The 21,217-nt window shown below is 46.4% G+C and overlaps 1 protein-coding gene across 3 annotated transcripts; it reads left to right on the top strand.

Moving 5' to 3' along the window:
- The first annotated feature begins 22 nt into the window (after window positions 1-22).
- On the top strand, window positions 23-13,674 carry UQCRH (ubiquinol-cytochrome c reductase hinge protein). Of its 3 annotated transcripts, XM_055255437.2 has the most exons (4): window positions 42-179; window positions 5,536-5,562; window positions 6,609-6,770; window positions 13,449-13,674. In XM_055255437.2, exons 1-4 carry the CDS (start codon window positions 126-128, stop codon window positions 13,479-13,481), a joined length of 276 nt encoding a protein of 91 aa, XP_055111412.1. In that variant the 5' UTR covers window positions 42-125; the 3' UTR covers window positions 13,482-13,674. The 3 variants fall into 3 exon arrangements, with proteins under 3 accessions (XP_055111414.1, XP_055111412.1, XP_055111413.1); XM_055255439.2 differs by lacking the exon at window positions 5,536-5,562 and having other exon boundaries at window positions 23-179; XM_055255438.2 differs by lacking the exons at window positions 42-179; window positions 5,536-5,562 and adding an exon at window positions 6,143-6,496.
- Window positions 13,675-21,217: the final 7,543 nt, after the last annotated feature.

Raw genomic sequence — 21,217 nt, 5'->3', positions numbered from 1 at the left:
GTGTGCCGCACTTCCGGCCAGATCGCCGGATTTCCGCTGAGTGACCCTTACAAGTCCTTCTTAATCCTGAACTGGGTTAGGTTCCGCTGTTGCTGCTCGTGTTGAATCTAGAACCGTAGCGAGACATGGGACTGGAGGACGAGCAAAAGATGCTTACCGAATCCGGAGATCCTGAGGAGGTAAGGCAAGGCGATCCACTCGGCTCTCTTCTCTGCCCTGAAGCCCAGGACCTAGCCCGCCAAAACACGCAACAGGGCCCTCTTAGCCTCCAATTTACCCTCTAGGGTTTGCATAGTTGGAAGCTCTAGTTCCCTCGACCTTTCCCCAGAATTCGTCCGGTGACTTTGGGCAGATAGATGACTAGTTTTTCTCTGGGCCTCGGCTTCTGCATTCTGTGAGTGTAGTGAAGGTTTGAGAGCCAAAATGTTTTGTGGACTAAAGTCTTGTAAAAATATGACCTATGTTTGCAGTCAGTCAGATGTTCTGAAGCCCGCGTGTCACAGATTTGGGGAGCAAACAGACCACCTTGCCCCAGCTCAGGTTAGGAATCCCTACCACATCTTCTATGGAGGTTCGAAAGACTTGGCCTTGTGGTTTCCTTTTCTTTGAGGAAGGTGTGTGTCTTTGGGGACAATGAAGGAATGTACGCTGTGATTCTGTGATGGAAGAGGGAGCTCTTTCCCAGAGAAAGAGTGTTGCTATAATGAGTATTTATTGACTGCTTGCTGTTCCAAGTGCTTTATATGCACTAATTATTTTTTTTTTTTTTGAGATGGAATCTCGCTCTGTCGCCCAGGCTGGAGTGCAGTGGCGTGATCTCGGCTCGCTGCAACCTCCGCCTCCTGGGTTCAAGCGATTCTCCTGCCTCAGCCTCCCAAGTAGCTGGGACTACAGGTGTCTGCCACTACGCCCGGCTAATTTTTGTGTTTTTAGTAGAGACGGGGGTTTCACTATGTTGGCCAGGCTGGTCTCGAACTCCTGACCCAGTGATCCGCCCACCCGGCCTCCCAAAGCCCTGGGATTACAGGCGTGAGCCACCGCGCCCGGCCCTAATTCATTTCATCTACACACTATTCTTATGAAGTAAGTGTTGGGTAGTATTAGTGCCATTTTTACAGATGAGGAAACAAGCATAGAGGTTAAATATCTTTTCTAAGGTCATGCAGCTAACAAATTGGTGCAGCCAGGAATTGCGGCCAAGTAGCGCGGTTCTAGAACCAGGACTCTTAACCCATTATGCGACACAGCTACTAGTTGTTTCTAATCTCATTTCCTGTCCGTCTGTTCTCTGGTCACTTCGGGGCAGCCATTCTGGGCTGTGGGTTCAGAATAATTGGAGACTTATTTATCTCTTAATTTTTCTAGTCTTATTATTTCTAAAAAGAAATAGAGCCTGAGGCCGGGCGCAGTGGCTCACGCCTGTAATCCCAACACTTTAGGAGGACGGCCGAGGCTGACAGGTAGCATGAGTCCAAGAGTTGGACCAGCCTGGGCAACGTGGCGAAACGCCGTCTCTACCAAAAAATACAAAAATTAGCTGGTGCATGGTGGTGAACGCCTGTGGTCTCAACTGCTCAGGAGTTTGAGCCCAGGAAGTCCAGGCTGCAGTGAGCCGTGATCGTGTCACTGCACTCCAGCCAAGGCAACCCGAGTGAGACCCTGTCTCAAAAAAAAAACAACAAACAAACAAAAAAAACGAAAGAAAGAAATGGAGCCTGCCTCAGAAAGGTCAGCAAGATCCACCACTGCAATAGATGAGAAAAAGAAAGTACCTAAGCAGTCAGTTTTAAACTAGGGTATTCTGGCCAGGCGCAGTGGCTCATGCCTGTAATCCCAGAACTTTGGGAGGCCGAGGCGGGTGGATCAGGAGGTCAGGAGATCGAGACCAACCTGACTAACATGGTAAAACCCCTTCTCTACTGAAAATACAGAAAGTTAGCCGGGCGGGGCGGGGCGGGGCGGGGCGGGGCGGGGGGGCTGTAGTCCCAGCTACTCGGGAGGCTGAGGCAGAATGGCGTGAACCTGGGAGGCGGAGCTTGCAGTGAGCCAAGGTCGCGCCACTGCACTCCAGCCTGGGCGACAGAGCGAGACTCCGTCTCAAAATAAATAAAATAAAATAAACTAGGGTATTCTATGAGGTGGTTTTTTTTTTGTTTTTTTTTTTTTTGTTTTTTTTTTTTGGCGGAATCTTGCTCTGTCCCCCAGGCTGGGGTGCAGTGGCGCAATCTTGGCTCACTGCAACCTCCACTCCTGGGTTCAAGCGATTCTCTTTTGCCTCAGCTTCCTGAGTAGCTGAAATTACAGGCTCACGCCACCTAATTTATGTATTTTTAGTAGAGACGGGGTTTCACCGTGTTAGCCAGGATGGTCTCGATTTCCTGATCTGCCCTCCTCGGCCTCCCAAAGTGCTGGGATTACAGGCCTGAGCCACCGCGCCCGGCTGAGGAACGCATAATTCTTGAGGATTAAATCTTTTTATCTGGTGTGATCTTGGTTTTTCTCAGTGACTGGAAATTTTACATGTAGCAATCCATATTCAAACATATTTGGACTTACTTTTTCAAAACCTGCCATGTTATTTTTGACACAAAATTATCAGTGGCATAGAGTTACCAGTGTTGTAGCATTGCTAATAGGGAAATGATATAAGGGTCTTGTTTCTACGGTCCTAATTTCTGTTTTCTAACTCAGGCAGAATGTAATTTTAGTTTTTTTGGGAAAACTTTTTCAGTTTGTTTTTGTTTTTTTGAGACGGAGCCTCGCTCTTACCCGGCTGGAGTACAGTGGCGCGATCTCACTGCAACCTCCGCCTCCTGGGTTCAGGCAATGCTTCTGCGTCAGCCTCGCGAGTAGCTGGGACTACAGGCGTGTGCCATCACACCCAGCTAATTTTTGTAATTTTAGTAGAGATGGGGTTTCACCATGTTGGCCAGGATAGTCTCAAGCTCTTGACCTTGTGATCCTCCTGCCTTGGCCTCCCAAAGTGCTGGGATTACAGACGTGAGCCACTGTGCCCGGCTTTCAGTATGTTTTTTAAAAGAGCAGCATTAAGAAACCTTGTTAATGAAAAACTAGAATTTACATCCTAAATAGCATCTTCATATTTAGAGGAAACCTTTGCCAATTGTGAGAATAAATAGCCTGGATTCCAAATGAACCTTTCCTACCCCTCACTCCCAGCTTGTATGAGCTTTGGTGGCTTCACTGAATGGCATGGTAGAGAGTGAAACATGTATTAGGACTTTTTTTTTTTGGAGACTGGGTCTCACTCTTGTTACCCAGACTGGGATGCCGTGGTGCAATCATAGCTCACTGCAGCCTCAAACCCCTGGGCTCAAGGGATCCTCCCACCTCGGCCTTCTGAGTAGCCGTGACCACACCATGCCTGGCTAATTTATTTATTTATTTATTTTTATTTATTTATTTATTTTTGAGACGGAGTCTCTCTATCGCCCAGGCTGGAGTGCAGGGGTAGCATCTTGGCTCCTGCAACCTCTGCCTCCTGGTTTCAGGTGATCTCCTGCCTCAGCCTCCTGAGTAGCTGTGATTTCAGGCACGTGCCACCATGCCCAGCTAATTTTTGTATTTTTAGTAGAGACGGGGTTTCACCATGTTGGCCAGGCTGATTGAGAACTCCTGACCTCAGGTGATCTGCCCACCTCAGCCTCCCAAAGTGTTGGGATTACAGGTGTGAACCTCTATGCCCAGCCTATTTTAAATTTTTTTAGAGATGGAGTCTTGTCATGTTGCCCAGGCTGGTCTCAAGCAGTCCTCCCACCTCAGCCTCCCAAAGCACTGGGATTACAGACTCTGGCCACCTCACCTGGCCCTGTATTGGAGTTCTGAAAACATGATTGCTGAGCTAGTTCTTTTTATTTCCCTAGATACCTTTTCTTTCCTTGCCCCCAAATGTGGGTACCTGCATGCACAGGCAGGCAAACACTTTATTTCTGAGGTCAGATTCTACTATATCCCAAATTTAGGCCTAAACTGTTGCTCCCATGGGCAGTTTTTTACACTACTATCCTTGAAGGAAACTAAGTTTGAGGTTGTGCATTTGAATCAGAAGTGAATAGGTGGGGTCCGTTCTGTATTTCCAAGCTCATGAGTGGAGTTGTGCACTTTTATTTGATACTTAGTCTACTAGGGATTCTGGGAGTTCAGCAAGCCAAAAAGCAGTGACTATAACCATCCTTAGTGAAGCTCTGACCAAACAAGAGTTTAAGTTTAGCAGTTTTCATATTCCTAATTCAAGTTCACAGTCTAGAAAAAAATGGGTTTCCTCCTAACTTGGTTTGGGATGTAAGGACTAAATTTAGCTATTTGTAGCAATACTGGGACAAATACTTTAGATTATATAGGCCCCATGTGAATATCTGGCAGCTTGAATCTGTATCAGAAAATGTCTAATTACTGTTTATTATCTCTAAACTGGGATTACTTCCTTAAGGGACTGTTGTGATTAATTAAATCATAATAGATATGAAGGTGCTTTATAAACTGGAGAGTATTAAGCACACTTAGGTTCTTGTTAATGAAAGTGAGATGGTGTCTCTGTCTTGAAATGTACCTGGGATTCGTTTTAACCAAGTATGGTAAGGTGACAGACCTGGAGACAACCACCTTTGAAAGAAGAGTTTATTATTACTTAAAGTTCCCGAAAGAGAGGGATATGCCACACAAAAAAATGCAGAGCTATGTGGGGAAGTGTCCGAGCTAGTCAGGAGGCAGAAGGTGTAAGGGGAAGGAAGCATGGCTCAGCACCTTGGTTTCTATGGGAAGGAATTGGTGAGCAGGGTAGATACACTTGCTCAAATTTAGGATTGGATAGTTTGAATAATTTCGTTGGGCTCTAGCTTATAGGGCTGGTTCCTAGTTGTCCTATATTTGTCCCTGGGGTGATTTAGAGAAGGGGAAACAGGAGCTTAGTGTACGAAACTTAGATAAAGGAGGCAGGGCCAGGCCTAGTGGCTAATGCCTATAATCCCACTATGTTGGGAGGCCGAGGCAGGAGGATTGATTGAGCCCAGGAGTTTGAGAGCAGCCTGGGCAACATAATGAGACCCTGTCTCTACTAAAAAAAAAAAATTTAAATTAGCTGGGAATGTGGCGTGTGCTTATAGTCCTAGCCACTCAGAAGGCTGAGGCAGGAGGATCACTTGAGCCCAGGAGTTTGTGGCTGCAGTGAGCTATGATCACACCACTGCACTACAAACTGGGTGACAGAGCAAGACCCTGTCTCTTAAACAAAACAAAAGATAAAGGAGGCAGTTGGCTACAAGAATTTTGGATAGTTATGCTGCATATGAAAGGTATGCTCGCAGGCAAGTTTGCTGCCTAAAAATTAGCCCTGGACGAGCAGGATTAGCTCCAGGATTAGCAAGGCCTCTAAAATGTAAAAACATCATAAAACACAGAAAACAAAATAACGTCGTTAATAATGTCAGTGTCTATCATCAGTAATTACATCAGTATGATCGGGAATAAATATGTCATAAAATTGCTGCTGACATTAATTTTGTTTTCCTTTTGTAGGAGGAAGAGGAAGAAGAGGAATTAGTGGTAAGAACTGTCTCAGGTTTGGAAACATCTCAGTAAAAGCAGGGTTTGAGCTTCATGAAATTCTAAGGGCATTTTAAGGAGTCTTTACTTGATACCTTGTAGATAATGAGGGTGGAATAAGCTTTGATACTTCTTGTGCAGTGGAGTGTTTAGGGTGTGAGCCTTGGAAGCTGAGTCTATTCTGGGTTTGGGGCTTCTTCAGTTTGGGTACCAGGGAGCAGGCGGCATCTTGAGGTCCTGGCACTCAATCATCTGCTATTCGTGGTTTAATAAAGAACTTTGGGCTAGGCATGGTGGCTCGTACCTGTAATCCCAGCACTTTGGGAGGCCGAGGCAGGCGGATTACCTGAGGTCAGGAGTTCAAGACCAGCCTGAACAGCGTGGAGAAACCCCATCTCTACTAAAAATACAAAATTAGCCAGGCGTGGTAGCACATGCCTGTAATCCCAGCTACTCGAGAGGCTGAGGCAGGAGAATTGCTCGAACCTGAGAGGCGGAGGTTGTGGTGAGTCGAGATTGCGCCATTGCGCTCCAGCCTGGGCAACAAGAGCGAAACTCCGTCTTAAAAAAAAAAAAAAAACCCTGAAGGAATCTTTGTTAGATAGTCCTTCTCTATGTTAGCATTGCCTTTCTAGCTGGGCAGCTGGGGTGCATAGGCCTGGTTTTCAGACAAGGGGACTTGAAGTTTCAGACGTGACATATTCCAAAATGCTGTGTTAACAAGTAAGGCCTCCTATAGATCTACTTCAAGTTTGGCCAGGTTTCCTTTACCACCTTGTTTTTCAGATAGGACTGAGGCTTTCAGTACATACTGGCAACCTTGGAAGGCAGGAATGTGAAACTTTTCCCTACTACTTAGCATCAGAATTGAATGGGAGACCGCATTCTGCCATTTCTGGCGGCAGTGTGGCTCTGCCAGCTGGCCTTCTGCACGGTAATTCAGAGGCAGCACCTTGGTTTGGTGGTTGTGTTAATCAAAGCATATGTGTTTGGTGGGTCTCTGCTAAAAATCTCCATTTTGTTTTTTTTTTCTGTTTCTACATCAGGATCCCCTGACAACAGTGAGAGAGCAATGCGAGCAGTTGGAGAAATGTGTAAAGGCCCGAGAGCGGCTAGAGCTCTGTGATGAGCGTGTATCCTCTCGATCACAAACAGAAGAGGATTGCACGGAGGAGCTCTTTGACTTCTTGCATGCAAGGGACCATTGCGTAAGTCAGTCTGAAGTCAGGAAGGGGAAAGGTTGCAATGGTCAGGGAAGACTTGGTGCTAACAATCTTTCCATGCTAGGGGAAGGCCCATCAGTTACTCTGGGCCCAATATATGTGACATACAGTGCTGAGCATTTTATGTAAATAACCTATTTTGTATTTTTGAGACAGGGTCTCACTATTTTATCCAGGCTGAAGTACAGTGGCATGATCGTAGCTCAGTGCCAGCCTTGAACTCCTGGGCCTAAGTGATCCTGCCTTGGCCTCCCAAGTAGCTGGGACTACAAGTGCTTGCCACCATGAGAGGCTAATTTTTTATTTTTTAATTTTTTCTAGTGACGGGGCCTTGTTATGTTGCCCAGGCTGGTCTCAAACTCCTGGGCTCAAGCAATCCTCCCATCCCGCCCTCCAAAGTGCTGGGATTATAGGCATGAGCCATTGTGCCTGGCCTGTAAATAATCTTGCCTAATCCTTACTACTTCCACTGGAGATAGGTATCATTATCCCATTTCACAGATAGAAACTGAGGCTCAGAGAAAAAAACATAAACATCCCAACATGCACTACTAAACAGTGGGGAAGTTGGATTTTGTACTCTTCAGTAACAGACTATTCTTTAAAAATAATTTGTATCGGCCGGGCGCGGTGGCTCATGCCTGTAATCCCAGCACTTTGGGAGGCTGAGGTGGGCGGATCACGAGGTCAGGAGATTGAGACCATCTTGGCTAACACAGTGAAACCCCGTCCCTACTAAAGTACAAAAAATTAGCTGGGCGTGGTGGCGGGTACCTGTAGTCCCAGCTACTCTGGAGGCTGAGGTAGGAGAATGGTGTGAACCCGGGAGGCGGAGCTTGCAGTCAGCCGAGGTTGCGCCAAAAAAAAAATAATAATAATAATGTGTATCCTCAAATGTGTCTAATATATAGTAGTTTAGTAGTTGGTCCAAAAGGTTGCTTTTTTTTTTTTACACAGTGTCTCGCTCTGTCGCCCAGGCTGGCGTGCAGTGGCGCGATCTTGGCTCACTGCAAGCTCCGCCTCCCGGGTTCACGCCATTCTCCTGCCTCAGCCTCCGGAGTAGCTGGGACTACAGGCGCCCGCCACCATGCCCAGCTAATTTTTTGTATTTTTTTTAGTAGAGACGGGGTTTCACCGTGGTCTCGATCTCCTGACCTCGTGATCCACCCGCCTCGGCCTCCCAAAGTGCTGGGATTACAGGTGTGAGCCACCGCTCCCAGCCTTTTTTTTTTTTTTTTTTTTTTTTGAGACTCTGTCTCACTCTGTCGCCGAGGCTGGAGTGCAGTGGCACGATCTCGACTCACTGCAAGCTCCACCTCCCGGGTTCACGCTATTCTCTTGCCTCAGCCTCCCAAGTAGCTGGGACCATAGGCGCCCGCCACCACGCCCGGCTAATTTTTTGTATTTTTAGTAGAGGCGGGGTTTCACCGTGTTAGCCAAGATGGTCTCAGTCTCCTGACCCCTGTGATCCACCTGTCTCAGCCTCCCAAAGTTCTGGGATTACAGGTGTCAACCACCGCGCCCAGCCTTTTTTCTTTTTTTTTTTTGAGATAAGGTCTTGCTCTGTCACCCAGGCTGGAGTGCAGTGGCGCAATTATGGCTCACTACAGCCTCCACCTCCTGGTTCAAACAATCCTGCCTTAGCCTCTGAGTAGCCAGGACTATAGGCACATGCCACCATGCCTTGGTAATTTTTTTTTTTTTTTTAATTTGAGACTGAGTCTCACTCTGTCACCCAGGCTGGAGTGCAGTGGCGCAATCTCGGCTCACTGCAACCTCCACCTCCCGGGTTCAAGCGATTCTCCTGCTTCAGCCTTCTGAGTAACTGGGATTAAAGGTGCACGCCACCACACCCAGCTAATTTTTTGTTTGTTTGTATTTTTAGTAGAGACAGGGTTTCACCATGTTGGCCAGGCTGGTCTTGAACTCCTGACCTCCAGTGATCTACCTGCCTCAGCCTCCCAAAGTGCTGAGATTACAGGCGTGAGCCACTGCACCTGGCCCATGCTTGGGTAATTTTTGTATTTTTTGTCGAGATGAGGTTTTGCCGTGTTGCCCAGGTTGGTCTAGAACTCTTGGGTTCACACATGCCACTCATCTCAGCTTCCCAAAGTGTTGGGATTACAAGTGTGAGATACCATGCCTGGCCTCAAGGGGTTGTTTTTTAAAAGTAAACTTCTCAGCAGGGCATAGTGGCTGACGCTTATGATCCTAGCACTTTTGGCAGGCCAAGGCGGGAGGATCCCTTGACCCCAGGAGTTCAAGACCAGCCTGGGCAACGTAGGGGAACCCTGTCTCTATTTTTAAAAAATCAAAATTAAAAAAATAAAAATAAACTTCTGCTTGACTCTTTCATATAACACAGTAAGGTATTTTACATAAATTATAAATAAGCAAAGTTTGATATGGTTGCTTCTATTAAAACTAATTGGATGGCCAGTAAACATATGAAAAGATGTTCAACATCATTAGCCATCATGAGATAACACTTTATACCCACTGCCCGCTAGGATGGCTATAATAAAAAAGATAACGAGTGTTGAAGACAATGTGGAAAAGTTGGAAACCTCATACGCTGTTGGTAAAAGTGTAAATTGGTACAGCCACTGTGGAAAACATCTGGCAGTTCCTCAAAAGGCTAAGCGTACAGTTAATATATGACACAGCAATTCCACTCGAAGATATATACCCAAGAGAAATGAAAACATACGTTCACATAAAAACTTGTACACAAATGTTCATAGAAGCATTATTTATACTACCCAAAAAGTGGAAGCAACATAAATGTCCATCAGCTAGGCCGGGCACTGTGGCTCATGCCTGTAATCGCAGAACTTTGGGAGGTCAAGGCAGGTGGATCACCTGAGCCCAGGAGTTTGAGACCAGCCCGGGCAACATGGTAAAACCCTGTCTCTACAAAAAATATATACATAAAAGCCGGGCACGGTGGCTCACGCCTGTAATCCCAGCACTTTGGGAGGCCAAGGCAGGTGGATCACGAGGTCAGGAGATCGAGACGAGCCTGGCCAATACGGTGAAACCCCATCTCTACTAAAAATACAAAAAATTAGCCGGGTGAGGTTGCTGGCACCTATAGTCCCAGCTACTCAGGAGGCTGAGGCAGGAGAATGGTGTGAACCTGGGAGGCAGAGCTTGCAGTGAGCCGAGATTGCGCCACTGCACTCCAGCCTGGGCGACAGAGCGAGACTCCGTCTCAAAAAAATAAAATATATATATATAGATATATAAAGATAACCAGGCATGCTGGCTCACACCTGTAGTCCTAGCTACTTGAGAGGCTGAGGTGGGAGGATCACCTGAGCCTGGGGAAGTCAAGGCTTCAGTGAGCCGTGATCACGCAGCTGCACTCCAGCCCGGGTGACAGAATGAGACCCTGTCTCAAAAAAAAAAAAAAAAAAAAATCAAGTTCTTTTCTCAAAAATTAAACATAGAATTGTGTACTATATGATCTAGCAATTTAACTTCTAGGTATATACCCAGAAGTATTGAGAGTAGGCTTAAACAGATATTTCCACATTCATATTCACAATAGCCAAAAGGTAGAAACATCCCAAGTGTCCATCCATAGATGAAAAGATTTTTTTTAAATGTGCTTTGTATATACAATGGGTCAGCCTCAAAAGAGAAGGGGGCTGGGCGCGGTGGCTCACTCCAACACTTTGAGAGGCCGAGGCGGGCGGATCACGAGGGCAGGAGATTGAGACCATCCTGGCTAACACAGTAAAACCCTGTCTCTACTAAAAATACAAAAGATTAGCCGGGCATGGTGGTGGGCGCTTGTGGTCCCAGTTACTTGGGAGGCTGAGGCAGGAGAATGCATGAACCCAGGAGGCGGAGCTTGCAGTGAGCTGAGATTACGCCACTGCACTTCAGCCTGGGCTACAGAGCAAGACTCTATCTCAAAAAAAAAAGAGAAGGGCTGGGCACAGGAGCTCACACCTGTAATCCCAGCACTTTGGGAGGCCGAGGCAGGTGGATCACATGCTGTCAGGAGTTCAAGACCAGCCTGGACAACATGGTGAATTCCTGTCTCTACTAAAAAATATAAAAATTAGCTGGGTGTGGTGGCGGGCACGTGTAATCCCAGCTACTCAGGAGGCTGAGGCAGGAGAATTGCTTGAACCTAGGAGGCGGAGGTTGCAGTGAGCTGAGATCGCGCCATTGCACTGCAGCCTGGGTGACAGAGCGAGATGCCGTCTCAAAAAAAAAAAAGCAAACAAAAAAAATACAACTGGGGCAGGATTTCTTGATTCCTAGATTTCCACCAAAATTTAGGTTTGTTAAGAATTTAAGGTAATATGTAATTCTGTATGTGAAATACGCCAAAAGATGGTGCTCTTATTAAATTTTTTCTTTTGGCCAATTTGGGTATTATTTAAAGAGAAGTTTAAAATAAGAAACCGGGCCAGGTGCAATAGTTCAAACATGTAATCTCAGTACTTTGGGAGGCCAAGGCGGAGGATCAGTTGAGCACAGGAGTTTGAGACCAGCCTGGGCAACATAGGGAGAGCCAATCTCTAAAAAAAAAAAAAATGAGCAGGGCGTGGTGGCACACGCCTGTGGACCCAGCTACTCGTGGAGCTGAGGTGAGAGGATTGCTTGAGCCTGGGAGGTTGAAGCTGCAGTGAGCTATGATTGCATCACTATACTCCAGCTTCGGCAACAGAGTGAAACCTTAACTCAAAAAATAATAATAATGATAATAAAAAAAAGAAACCAGTAAGTAGAGAAAAGAGAGAAAAAGACATAGGCTGGGTGCAGTGGCTCACATCTTTAATCCCAACACTTTGGGAGGCTGAGATGGGTAGATCACCTGAGGTCAGGAGTTCGTGACCAGCCTGACCAATATGATGAAACCCCGTCTCTACTAAAAACACAAAAATTAGCTGGGCGTGGTGGTATATGTGCCTGTAATCCCAGCTACTCGGGAGGCTGAGACAGGAGAATTGCTTGAACCCGGGAGGGTGGAGGCTGCGGTGAGCCGAAGTTGCGCCATTGCACTCCACCCTGGGCAACAAGAGCAAAACTCCGTCTAAAAAAAAAAAAAAAAAAAGAAGGGAAACTGACACATGCTGCAACATTGATGAACCTTGGAGACATTATACTTAGTGTCAGGGAAGACAAACGTTGTATTGTTCCACTTCGGTGAGGTACCTAGAATAGTAGTCACATTCATAGAGACAGAAAGTAGAATGGTAGTGACCAGGAGCTGAGGGGAGAAAGGAAATGGAGAGTTACTGTTTAATGGGTATAGTTTTGATTTAGTAAGATGAAAAAGTTCCCAAGATTGGACATTCTAGAGATTGTAGGAGACTGTATGGTTGTAGAACAATGGGAATGCACTTAACTGCCACAGAAATATACAATTAAAAATGATTAAAGTGGGGCCTTGTGCAGTGGCTCACACCTGCAATCCCCACACTTTGGGAGGCCAAGGCAGGCACATCACTTGAGGTCAGGAGTTTGAGACCACCTCGGACAACATGGTGAAACCTTGTCTCTACTAAAATACAAAAATTATTATTTTTTTTTGAGTGTGGTGGCGCACGCCTGTAATCCCAGCTACTCAGGAGTCTGAGGCAGGAGAATCACTTGAACCTGGGAGGCGGAGGTTGCAGTGAGCCAAGATTGTACCACCACACTCCAGCCTGGGGGACAGAGCAAGACTGCTTCAAAAAAAAAAAAAAAAAGAAGATTAAAATAGAAAAAAGAAAAAATTACTAAAGTGGTAAATTTTGTGTGTATTTTACCACAATTTTTAACAAAATAAGTACTGAACATGCTACAACATGGATAAACCTTGCAAACATGCTAAATGCTAAGGGAAAAAAGCCAGTCACAAAGTAAAAAATATTGTATGATATGATTTGTATGAAATGTTCAAAACAGGCAAGTCATGATTTGTTCCCTTAATTAACATGCCCTCCTGTTGATTTTCCCCCTCCCACCGTGTGGTCATTCTAAAAATATTTACATGTATTTGTGAGCCAAGCACTGGTTTAGGATCTGGGAGTAAGATAGACATGGTTCCTTCCTTCACTGAGTTTATGAGCCAGCATAGGAAACAGAAGTAGAACAAGTGCTAAACTTTGGTAAGTCTCTCAGGTATACCTTTCTCAGGGTAATATTAACTGAACGCCCTGCCCCGCCTCCCATTTATTTTCCTCCTAGCATTTCCCATTATCAGAGGTTACCTTATTTATGTGTTCATTTTAACTCATTACCCTGTAAGTTTCTTAAGTGACAGGTATGTCTCGTTACAGTTATAACTCACTCAGCACTTAGAACACTACCTGGCATATAGAAGATGTCCTGTGAATATGTGTTGAATTAATATGTAATGTTAATATCACTGATGGGGAGGTACAAGTTTCTTTGGAAAGATAGGAGAGACAGATTTGTGTGTGGATAGGGGCTTGTTTAGAGAAGGCTTGCAGGAAATGAGAGTTCTCAGATCTAAATTCTAAAGGAAGAATAAAAGATGAAAAAAGTAGGGAGTTCACTAGGACTCAAGTGCTGCTTGCGTATGTGAGAAGGGGAGTGGTGAGAAGAGGGGCAGTACTGTTTCAGGTCTTGAAGGACCTTGTAAGCCATGACATTAAAGCTGCCAATTGATTACCTCCTTTTCTTTCCCCCATCTAGGTGGCCCACAAACTCTTTAACAACTTGAAATGAATGTGTGGACTTAATTCACCCCAGCCTTCCTCATCTGGGCATCAGAATATTTCCTTATGGTTTTGGATGTACCATTTGTTTCTTATTTGTGTAACTGTAAATTCACATGAACCTCATGGGTTTTGGCTTAGGCTGGTAGCTTCTATGTAATTCGCAGTGATTCCATCTAAATAAAAGTTCTATGATCTGCAAACCTGCCCGTCCTTTTTTTTTTTTTTTTTTTTTTTTTTTTCCGAGACGGAGTCTCGCTCTGTCGCCCAGGCTGGAGTGCAGTGGCGCAATCTCGGCTCACTGCAAGCTCCGCCTCCCGGGTTCACGCCATTCTCCTGCCTCAGCCTCTCCGAGTAGCTGGGACTACAGGCGTCCGCCACCACGCCCGGCTAATTTTTTTTTGTATTTTTAGTAGAGACGGGGTTTCACCGTGGTCTCGATCTCCTGACCTCGTGATCTGCCCGCCTCGGCCTCCCAAAGTGCTGGGATTACAAGCGTGAGCCACCGTGCCCCGCCTCGTCCTTTTTTTTAAAAATTGAGAATTTTTTTTTTTTTTTTTTTTTTTTTTTTTAAATTTTCTTTTAGTTTTGAGGGGGTGGAGAGCGGCAAGGGGGACAGGGTCTTTGTTGGCCAGGCTGGAATGCAGTGGCGCAAACAGCTCATTGCAGCCTCCACCTCCTGGGTTCAAGTGACCCTCTCATCTTGGCCACCAAGTAGCTGGGACTACAGCATGCATCACCATGCCCAGCTAATTTTAAAAATATTTTGGGCCGGGCGCGGTGGCTCACACCTGTAATCCCAGCACTTTGGGAGGCTGAGGCGGGTGGATCATGAGGTCAGGGGTTCGAGACCAGCGTGACGAACATGGTGAAACCCCGTCTCTACTAAAAATACGAATATTAGCTGGGCATGGTGGCGGGCGCTTGTAGTTCAGCTACTCAGGAGGCTCAGGCGGAAGAATTGCTTGAACCCGGGAGGCAGAAGTTGCAGTGAGCCAAGATCGCGCCACTGCACTCCAGCCTGGGCGACAGAGTAAGACTCCGTCTCAAAAAATAAAATAAAAAATATATATTTTCTAGAGATGTCATCTCACTATGTCCAGGCTGGTCTTGAACTCTGGCCTCAAGCAATCCTCCCGCCTCAGCCTCCCAAAGTGCTGGGATCATAGGCATGAGCCACCACACATGGACCACAATTTTTAAACACATAAGAATAGATGTACCCGGCCGCGCGCGGTGGTTCGCGCCTGTAATCCCAGCACTTTGGGAGGCCGAGGCGGGCGGATCACGAGGTCAGGAGACCGAGACCATCCTGGGTAACATGGTGAAACCCTGTCTCTACTAAAAATACAAAAAATTGGCTGGACGTGGTGGCGGGCACCTGTAGTCCCAGCTACTGAGGAGGCTGAGGCAGGAGAATGGCGTGAACCTGGGAGGCGGAGCTTGCAGTGAGCCAAGATTGCGCCACTGCACTCCAGCCTGGGTGACAGAGCCAGACTCCGTCTCAACAACAACAACAACAAAAGAATAGATGTACCCATCACCTAGCAAGTATGTATGTCTTGATGAGGGCTGGGCCTGGCACAGTGGCTTACACCTGTAATCTCAACCCTTTCAGAGGCTGAGGCAAGAGGATCTCTTAAAGCCAGGAGTTCAAGACCAGCCTTGGCAACATAGTGAGATCCTGTCTACAAAAATAAGTAGCTGTGTGTGATGGTGTTCTGTAGTCCTAGCTACTTGGGAGGCTAAGATAAGAGGATACCTTAAGCCCAAAGTTCAGGGGTTACATTGAGCTATGATCATTGGGTCTGGGACACATAGTTGAGACCCTGTATTTTTTAAAAGAAAAAGCCAGGTGAGATGGCTCACACATGTAATCCTAGCACTTTGGGAGGCCAAGGTGGGAGGATTACTTGAGGCTGGGAGTTTGAGACCAGCATGGGCAACATAGTGAGACTCTACCTCTACAAAAAAAAAATTACGTAAGAAACTTTTGGTCAGGTGTGGTGTCTCACGTGTGTAATCCTAGCATTTTGGGAGACCGAGGTGGACGGATTGCCTGAGCTCAGGAGTTCAAGACCAGCCTTGGCAACACGGTGAAACCCTGTCTCTACTAAAATACAAAAAAAAATTAGCTGGTGTGGTGGCGTGCACCTGTAGTCCCAGCTACTCTGGAGGCTGAGGCAGGAGAATTGCCTGAACCCGGGAGGCGGAGGTTGCAGTGAGCCGAGATCCCGCCACTGCACCCCAGCCTGGGCGACAGAGCGAGACTCCGTCTCTAAAAAAAAAAAGACTTTTCACTTTGGGAGGCCAAGGTGGGGGAATCACAAGGTCAGGAGATTGAGACCATCCTGGCTAACACGGTGAAACCCCATCTACTAAAAATACAAAAAAATCAGCTGGGCATGGTGGTGGGCGGAGAATGGTGTGAACCCGGGAGGTGAAGCTTGTAGTGAGCCGAGATTGCGCCACTGCACTCCAGCCTGGGCGACAGAGGGAGACTCCATCTCAAAAAAAAAAAAAAAAAAAAACCTTTTTGGCTGGGCACTGTGGCTCATGCCTGTAATCCCAGCATTTTGGGAGGCCGAGGTGGGCGGATCATGTGAGGTCAAGAGTCAAGACCAGCCTCAACATGGGGAAACCCTGTCTCTACTAAAAATACAAAAAAAAATTAGCCAGGCGTGGTGGTGCATGCCTGTAATCCCAGCTACTCGGGAGGCTGAGGCAGGAGAATTGCTTGAACTTGGGAGGTGGCAGTTGCAGTGAGCCGAGATCGCGCCATTGCACTCCAGCCTGGGCAACAAGAGTGAAACTCAGTCTCAAAAAAAAAAAAAAAAAAAAAAAAAAAAAAAAACCTTTTTAAAAAGAAAAAACCAGGCGAGGTGGTTCACAACCTGTAATCCCAGCACTTTGGGAAGCCGAGGCGGGTGGATCACGTGAGGTCAGGAGTTTGAGACCAGCCTGGCCAACATGGCAAAACCTCTCTAAAATTAGGTGGGCGTGGTGGTGGGTACCTGTATCCCAGCTACTCAGGATGCTGAGGCAGGAGAATGGCTTGAACTAGGGAGATGGAGGTTGCAGTGAGCTGAGATTGCACCATTGCACTCCAGTCTGGGTGACAGACAGAGACTCCATCTCAAAAAAATAAAAATTTTAAAAAAAAATTTATTTTTTAAAAGACAGGGTTTTGGCCGTGCGTTGTGGCTCACGCCTGTAATCTCAGCACTTTGGGAGGCTGAGGCGGGGGAATCACCTGAGGTCAGGAGTTCGAGACCAGCGTGGCCAACATGACAAAACCCTGTCTCTACTAAAAGTACAAAAATTAGCCGGGCATGGTGTCAGGCGCCTGTAATCCCAGCTACTCAGGAGGCTGAGGCAGGAGAATTGTTTGAACCCAGGAGGCAGAAGTTGCAGTGAGCCAAGATCGCGCCACTGCACTCCAGCCTGGGTGACAAGAGTGAGATTCCATCTGAAAAAAAAAAAAAAAAGAAAAGGTAAAAACCAGAACAAACACTGTGGTGTTTACGTACTGGTATGCGCACACACACACACACACACATACACACACACAAGACAGGGTCTTGCTCTGTTGCCTAAGTTGGATTACAGTGGCACCATCATAGCTCACTGCAGCCTCGAACTGGGCTAAAGAGATCCTCCTGCCTCAGCTTTCCAGCAGTTAGGACTTACAGGTACATGCCACCATGCCTGGCTAATTTTTTAAAAAGGGAATGAGGGTCAGGCATGGTAGTTCACTGCTGTAATTCCAGCACTTTGGGAGGCCAAGGCAGGTAAGTCACTTAAGGTCAGGAGTTTGAGACCAGCCTGGCCAGGCCAACATGAGGTATCCCCATCTCTTTTTTTTTTTTTTTTTTTTTTGAGATGGAGTCTTGCTCTATCGCCCAGGCTGGAGTGCAGTGGCACAATCTCTGTTCACTACAAGCCCTGCCTCCTGGGTTCATGCAATTCTCCTGCTTCAGCCTCCCGAGTAGCTGGGACTACAGGCGCCCGCTACCACACCCGGCTAATTTTCTTTTTTTTTTTTTTTTTTTAGTAGAGATGGGGTTTCACTGTGTTAGCCAGGGTGGTCTCAATCTCCTGACTTTGTGATCCACCCACCTCGGCCTCCCAAAGTGCTGGGATTACAGGTGTGAGCCACCGCGGCCGGCGACGTATCCCCATCTCTACTAAAAATACAAAAATTAGCACTGGGCACGGTGGCTAATGCCTATAATCCCAGCATTTTGTGAGGCCGAGGCAGGCGGATCACTTGAGGCCAAGAGTTCGAGACCAGCCTGGCCAACATGGTGAAACCCCGTCTCTACTAAAAATACAAAAATTAGCCGGGTGTGGTGGTGCATACCTGTAATCCCAGCTACTCAGGAGGCTGAGGCACAAGAATCTCGAACCTGGGAGGTGGAGGTTGCAGTGAGCTGAGATTGCACCACTGCACTCCAGCCTGGGCAACAGAGTAAGACTCAGTCTCAAAAAAAGAAAAAAAAGATTCAAATTGTCAAAACCAATGCAAGAATTAGAAAGTTAGAAAGTTCAAATAGCTTTATATTAGGGTTTCTCTTTTTTTTTTTTTTGAGACGGAGTCTCGCTCTGTCACCCAGGCTGGAGTGCTGTGGCGCGATCTCGGCTCACTGCAAGCTCCGCCTCCCGAGTTCACGCCATTCTCCTGCCTCAGCCTCCTGAGTAGCTGAGACTACAGGCGCCCACCATCACACCTGGCTAATTTTTTTGTATTTTTAGTAGAGACGGGGTTTCATCATGTTAACCAGGATGGTCTCGATCTCCTGACCTCGTGATCCGCCCACCTCGGCCTCCCAAAGTGCTGGGATTACAGGCGTGAGCCACCGCACCCGGCCCTAATATTAGGGTTTCTCAACCTCAGCACTGTTGATATTTGGGTTGGATAATTATGGGGGAGGGCTGTCCTGTGTATTGTAGGGTACTGAGCAGTATCCCTGGCCTCTACCGACTAAATGCCAGAATGACCACCCAGTTGTAACAACCCCAAATGTCTCCAGATGTTACCAAATGTCCCCTAAGGGAGGGATAAAATCACCACTGCCCTGTATCATTAAAGAAATTGAGCCATGCCGGGCGCGGTGGCTCAAACCTGTAATCCCAGCACTTTGGGAGGCCGAGGCGGGCGGATCACGAGGTCAGGAGATCGAGACCATACTGGCTAACACGGTGAAACCCCGTCTCTACTAAAAATACAAAAAATTAGCCGGGCGTGTTGGCGGGCGCCTGTAGTCCCAGCTACTCAGGAGGCTGAGGCAGGAGAATGGCGTGAACCCGGGAGGCAGAGCTTGCAATGAGCCAAGATTGCGCCACTGCACTCCAGCCTGGGGGACAGAGCAAGACTCCGTCTCAAAAAAAAAAAAAAAAAAAAAAAAAAAGAAATTGAGCCAGGCATGGTGGCTTATGCCTGTAATCCCAGTACTTTGGGAGGCTGGGGCGGGCGGATCACCTGAGGTCACGAGTTCGAGACCATCCTGACCAATATGGAGAAACCCCGCCTCTACTCAAAATACAAAATTAGCCAAACGTGGTGGCACATGCCTGTAATCCCAGCTATTCGGGAGGCTGAGGCAGGAGAATTGCTTGAACCTGGGAGGCGGAGGTTGTGATGAACCAAGATGCGCCATTGCACTCCAGCCTGGGTAACAAGAAGGAAACTCCATCTCAAAAAAAAAAAAAAAAGGCCGGGCGCAGTGGCTCATGCCTATAATCCCAGCACTTTGGGAGGCCGAGGCAGGTGGATCACCTGAGGTCAGGAGATCGACACCATCCTGGCTAACATGGTGAAACCGTCTCTACTAAAAAATATAAAAAATTAGCCGGGCATGGTGGCAGGCGCCTGTAGTCCCAGCTACTTGGGAGGCTGAGGCAGGAGAATGGTGTGAACCCGGGAGGTGGAGCTTGCAGTGAGCCGAGATCGCACCACTGCACTCCAGCCTGGGCGACAGAGCGAGACTCCTCAAAAAAAGAAAAAAAAAAAAGAAAAGAAATTGAGAAGTTGGTTAATGGGTACAAAAATACGGTTAGAGAAAAGGAATAAATTCTAGTATTTGATAGTAAAGTAGGGAAATTATAATTATAAATAATTTAGTGTATATTTTAAAATATTTAGAAGAATTATAATGATCTCAACACAAAGATAAATGTTTGTGTTTGAGGTGATGGATATCCCAATCCCTTCATAATTGATCACTATACATCGTATACATGTATCAAAATATCACCTGTACTCCCAAAATATGTACAATTATTATATATCAATAAAAATCAACAGCCTGGCCAACATGGTGAAACCCGGTCTCTACTAAAAATACAAAAGAAAAAAAAATTAGCCAGGTGCGGTGGCGGGTGCCTGTAATCCTAGCTACTCAGGAGGCTGAGGCAGGAAAATCACTTGAACCTGAGAGGTGGAGGTTGCAGTGAGCCGAGATCATGCCATTGCACTCCAGCCTAGGCAACAAGAAGGAAACTCCATTTCAAAAAAAGAAAAAATTAAAAAAAAAAAAAAAGAAAATAGAAGTGAAGGGACATTTCCTAAATTCATTTTATGAGGCCAGCATTGCCCTGATATCAGAATCAAACAAAGACTTTATAAGAAGAAAAAGCTGCAGGCAAATACGACTCATTAACTCAGACCCAAGAATCCCAACAATATTTAAAAAGAATACTGTATCATCGGCTGGGCGCCGTGGCTCATACCTGTAATCCCAGCACTTTGGGAGGCCGAGATGGGTGGATCACCTGAGGTCAGGAGTTCAAGACCAGATTGGCCAACATGGCAAAACCCTGTCTCTACTAAAAATATAAAAATTAGCTGGGCGTGGTGGCCTGCACCTGTAGTCTCAGCTACTCAGGAGGCTGAGGCAGAAGAATTGCTTGAACCCGGGAGGTGTGGGTTGCAGTGAGCCAAAATTGTGCCACTGCACTGCAGCCTGGGTGACAGAGCAAGACTCTGTCTAAAAGAAAAAAAATACTGTATTTGTATCATGAATTAATGTGTTTTTTACAAGAATACAAAGTTGGTTCATGTTGAAAAGTCAGTCAATATGATTCATCATAGTAATGGAATAAAGAAGTAAAACTGGCTGAGCACAGGAGCTCACACCTAATCACAGCACTTTGGGAGGTGGGCGGATCACCTGAGATCAGGAGTTGGAGACCAGCCTGGCCAACACGGTGAAACTCCATCTCTACCAAAAATATAAAAATTAGCCGGGCGTGGTGGCGCATACCTGTGATAACAGCTACTCAGGAGGCTGAGGCAGAAGAATTGCTTGAACCTAGGAGGTGGAGGTTGCAGTGAGCCGAGATGGCACCACTGCACTCCAGCCTGGTAACAGAGCGAAACTGTCAAAAAAAAAAAAAAAAAAAAGGAGTAAAACTGTATGATCATCTTAATAGAAAAAAAAAAAACTTAAGGAAAATCAACAACTATCATGATTTTTTAAAATCTCAGCAAACTAGGAACAGAAGGGAACTTTCTAAACCTAAGAAAGGACATCTATACACATGCAGGTGCACGCACACACAAATCTACAGCTAACATCATATATAATGGTGAAGTACTGAATGCTTTCTACTTAAGAATGGGAACAAGGCAAGGATGTCTACCATCACCACTTACATTCAACTGTGTACTGGAAGTCCTAGCCAGTGGAATAAAGCAAAGAAAAAAAAAGGGGATATAGATAGAAAAGAAAGAAGTTAAAATGT

Source organism: Symphalangus syndactylus, chromosome 12 (genome assembly GCF_028878055.3).
Source record: "Symphalangus syndactylus isolate Jambi chromosome 12, NHGRI_mSymSyn1-v2.1_pri, whole genome shotgun sequence".
Classification (NCBI taxonomy): domain Eukaryota; kingdom Metazoa; phylum Chordata; class Mammalia; order Primates; family Hylobatidae; genus Symphalangus; species Symphalangus syndactylus.
This window is presented reverse-complemented; position numbering and strand designations above follow the sequence as displayed.